Raw genomic sequence first — 4,425 nt, 5'->3', positions numbered from 1 at the left:
AAAAAAACAGACATGTCTTATTTTCTCACTACAAACACTGGCAAAAACACACTCTACAAAATAAATTACATCCACTCTTTTTTGCCTTATCATTTTAAACAATATCTCATTCATACTCTCAGTCCTATTGTTGAATCGTTGATTCTTACATCTGCTAATCTAACTTATTATGTTTGATGTTCTAAATATTCCACATCTAGAAATGCTGAATTAGGTGTGATCTGGAACTTCTCAGATGTATAGAAGAAATTTAATTAAACAAAAAAGAATTAATCCCTTAATGAGTAATAGTGATGGAAATCATGAATGGAAATATGACTCTGAATCTAATACACTCACATTTACTGTATACAGTATTTTAAATCATTCTTATGTAGAAGACAAAACTAAAGAGATAAAATTTAATGAAATTCTTTTTGAATTACATACTTGAAGTGAACAAAGAATCAATTATGGAGATGATATCACCAAGTTTGTAGTTAACAATCCTATATTAGTTGATAGTGATAGTACAATACCAAATGTATTTATCATTCATAATAATGTTGAAATTACAAAAGAGAATGATAAAATTAATTTCTCTGTTAAGAAGTTAACAATATCTAAATATAAACAATGAAGTTCTACACTACTATAAGTACAGAAGATGTAACAATATATGATACAAACAGATTTATAGACAATGATGATAACACAATCGAGAGTCTATTTGAATTCCTGACACTAAAATGACTTGAATTTATACAGAATCTATACCACAAGAAAGTGCATTAGCTACAACAATCATTCTCAAAACAGACAAAATAGAGAGTGATTTAGATATCATAGCATGTGAATTAATAATTAGAAAAGATATATAATGAAAGAATTGATTTATCAGGAAAATGAGAAAATAATAAAAATAACTATAAGAATGTAGAAATTGAAAATAAAAATGAACCAGATGATTTAAAAATTGGTTCATTTCTATGAATAAATAATAATCAATTTACGAAAATCATTAATCTAAAATTTCTATTTCAACAATTAGAACATAATAATGTGTATGAACAATGAATAAGTAATGATAAATTAGTTATCAAAATCTCAACATTGAATTAAGTATTAGTAATTTTGTTATTTTAAATTATGTAAATGAAAATAATTTTTTACATTCTAAAGACATTCACATACTACAAGATTATAACACATTTGATGAAGGAATTGATATAGATGATTTTAGAACAATAAATGAAAATTCAACAAATACTATACAAGGATATACAGGCAATGATTATACTAAAATAGATGATAATAGAAAGATTAATGTTCAAAGACATAATTATATGAAGATATGTCTCTATATGATGAAAGTAGTGAAAACTACAAAACCATTATAATAGAAGATATGAATAAAAATACAGAATATTACAGTAAGTATTTCCCATACGATGATGGAGTAACAATTTTACAATGGTTATGTGAATGTCAAATAAAATGTACTAAAGGGATAATAAGCAATATACAGATTGAAATTGTTATAAACAATTATGGATATGTTACAAAAACATTTAAGAATATAATAAAACTAGTACAATTTTATAAAAGCATCTATTATGGTCAAAATATAGAATGAGTAAAATCAATTTCAATTTTAAATGAAAATAAAAATATAAATTTACTACACGATGATTTAAAATCATATCAATTAGATAATATAGATGAAATAATTGTTGAATACTGTAATAAATATAATGAGTAATATGATGATGATCAAAAAGTAGATTGGTTAGAAGAATGATATTTCAAAGCATCAATAATGCCATCTACACAGTCAGATTATTTAAGTGACTCTGATGATTACTACAATAAATGTGTCTACATGTATATCCCAATATTATTAGATAGTGAATCAAATATATTTGACAAGAAAATAGATGGTATCACAACATTTAAATGTGGAAAACAAATTGATTTAATAAAATCAATAGAATTATATTCAACAAAGCAGATTCAATTTGATATAGAAGATGGTACACATGAGAATAGATTTACTATTTATGGAAAGAATCCTCATTTAAGTAGAATGGCAAAAACATTAAATGTCAAAACAATAGAGGTTATGTTAAATAGATTTACTCAATACGATTTTGTAAGATGTCTAAATGAATATATATACTCAGTAGATAAACAAAATGAGAACAAAGGATATATCTACAAACTATATGATATTAGTATTACTACTACTGATAGTTCATCGGAAATATTACCAAGTCCTACTAAAATATATGATAGAGGAACATCTACAGAAGAATTGATTAGAGATATTGTACAAGACAGAATGATAATAGAGAAGTATTATATCAGTGTTGAAATATGAGATATCAAAACTGACAGTGAAGAGTATACAAATGAATATTTCCAAACATGGAAGATATTACATCAGATCCACAGTATAGTACACTCAGTGCAAATGCATCATCAGATGAGATACTCAAAACAAAGGATATTAATGAAATGAAGAGACTCATGAATGAATGGCAATATAAATTCATGTATTTAACATACGAGAATTGAAATGTTATATTCACAAAATATATTTTATGAAATAATATTACATTCAGTCATAGTAAAAGAGAAGAAACACTCTTTATTGATGATCTACTCAATATGACTACACTCGATGATTATAGTGATTATATTAATAATTCAATTGATTATAAAATTCAGAGAAAGAAGGAGATTTACAATTTGAATGATGAAGAACAGAATGTTAAGAATGTGTTTACACTGATAATAATTACAGACTTATGATGAAGTAGTTCAAATGAAGTAGAATAAGTGATAAACCACATGAAACTACAATGAGTAATGAGAGATTGCTAATATTATGATATTGATAAGTATAAGAATAAGTACAGAAGATGAAGAAAAAGAAGGACTTATTGAGATTCTAGATAAGATAGAAGAAGCAATGAATAGTATTTATACAAAAGAACAGAAATATGATAGAGAATATGTCAATTATAGTCATAAAGAATATCAAAAGATAAGAAAAGCATTTGTAGAATGGAGAAATTATTACATTCATCTTCCAAGTGAATATTTCAAAACAGCAGAAATTATGATATGGAGACCAATTGAATTAGAAATGAAAAGTGTAGAAGAAATTAGGAATGATAATTATGATCCTCAATATATCATTGATTATTATAATAATATAAATTTGAAGTATAATGAAGAAAAGCAAAGAAAATGATTATTAATGAAGAAGATGAAAAGAATGTAGAGGTAATTATAATTGAAGAAGCCACAGATAGTGAGTATTGAGAAATGATGAATGAAATTCAAGGAGCAAGAAATAGACTTCAACAATACGATTCACCTAATAAATTAATTATTATAATGGGACTAATTATGGAGACATTTATAGTATATTTGGAAAGGAAGATCTTATTAATGTAGTGGCAATTGAAACATTCTTTAAAGTTAAAAATACAAATGAAATGATTTATATTCCATATGATAAAAGAGATAGTGATACAAATCGGTAGATAAATGGTTCTTTACTAATTTGTATGAATTTATCTTTGATCCTATGATGTATTACATCAATGATTCATCCCCATTTAAATGATTACTAGAAAGTATCAATAATATTCAATACATAGGATATGTCATGATTAAGCAGGAGAAAGTTGAATGAACAGAACATAAATAGATTCAACATTAAATAAGAAGAAATAATCAATTATTTCATTTAGAAAATCATCTGAGTTATCACTTTCATTGTTAATTAAATTAGTAGTATTAGTAACATTATCATTGAATGTTATAATCTTAATAGAGTCATCAGTTTCTTTTGGCATAATCTTATCATTGTTAATTAAATTAATAATAGTGGTAGTAGGAATAGTACTACTAGAATTAGAATGTTCAACATCCTCTATCAAATGATTCTCTTTAACATTATTTTGATTCAAGTGATGAGATTGTTCAATATGAATAAATTCTGTACATTTTAGACTGTGATTTTTCTTTTCAATTCATTCAAGAATATTTCAGTTTGACACATATTTTCCATTTTCTCGGCATTGTCATTATTAATAGAATGAAAATATTGAAATGCTTGAGACAATAATAGACTAGTAAACCATGTTTTGTGAGATTTCATATCATTGTAATAATTGGAAGAAGTAATTTTGTTCAAAGAATTTAGTGGTATAACTATCTGTTTCATAATGTGTACAATTTCATAACCATAAGACTAATTTCCAATGAATAGTGAATATTCAATTCTTCTCATTACTTTCTATTCTTTCAATCACTTCAAATTTTCCTTCAACAAGATGATTATTGAGAGTCAATGTACGTACAGGAGTAGCTAACTACATCATTTTATTTCACTTGAGTTTCCCTTTTAGAAAGATGTTACTATCTATGTTA

General features: G+C 25.0%; 4 protein-coding genes across 4 annotated transcripts; 3 read left to right on the top strand and 1 right to left on the bottom strand.

Moving 5' to 3' along the window:
- Nucleotides 1-1,798: 1,798 nt before the first annotated feature.
- ENU1_011160 (hypothetical protein) lies at nt 1,799-2,359 on the top strand (the record flags this gene model as incomplete). Its single annotated transcript, XM_008856683.1, has 1 exon — nt 1,799-2,359. The coding sequence occupies one exon, from the start codon at nt 1,799-1,801 to the stop codon at nt 2,357-2,359; it is 561 nt and encodes a 186-aa protein (XP_008854905.1).
- Nucleotides 2,360-2,406: 47 nt separating this feature from the next.
- ENU1_011150 (hypothetical protein) lies at nt 2,407-2,556 on the top strand (the record flags this gene model as incomplete). Its single annotated transcript, XM_008856682.1, has 1 exon — nt 2,407-2,556. The coding sequence occupies one exon, from the start codon at nt 2,407-2,409 to the stop codon at nt 2,554-2,556; it is 150 nt and encodes a 49-aa protein (XP_008854904.1).
- A 313-nt stretch (nt 2,557-2,869) lies between these two features.
- On the top strand, nt 2,870-3,238 carry ENU1_011140 (hypothetical protein; the record flags this gene model as incomplete). Its single annotated transcript, XM_008856681.1, has 1 exon — nt 2,870-3,238. The coding sequence occupies one exon, from the start codon at nt 2,870-2,872 to the stop codon at nt 3,236-3,238; it is 369 nt and encodes a 122-aa protein (XP_008854903.1).
- Nucleotides 3,239-3,662: 424 nt separating this feature from the next.
- Nucleotides 3,663-4,136, bottom strand: ENU1_011130 (hypothetical protein; the record flags this gene model as incomplete). Its single annotated transcript, XM_008856680.1, has 2 exons — nt 3,663-4,016; nt 4,134-4,136. 2 exons carry the CDS (start codon nt 4,134-4,136, stop codon nt 3,663-3,665), a joined length of 357 nt encoding a protein of 118 aa, XP_008854902.1.
- Nucleotides 4,137-4,425: the final 289 nt, after the last annotated feature.

Source organism: Entamoeba nuttalli, assembly GCF_000257125.1.
Source record: "Entamoeba nuttalli P19 unplaced genomic scaffold asmbl_2147, whole genome shotgun sequence".
Classification (NCBI taxonomy): domain Eukaryota; phylum Evosea; order Mastigamoebida; family Endamoebidae; genus Entamoeba; species Entamoeba nuttalli.
This window is presented reverse-complemented; position numbering and strand designations above follow the sequence as displayed.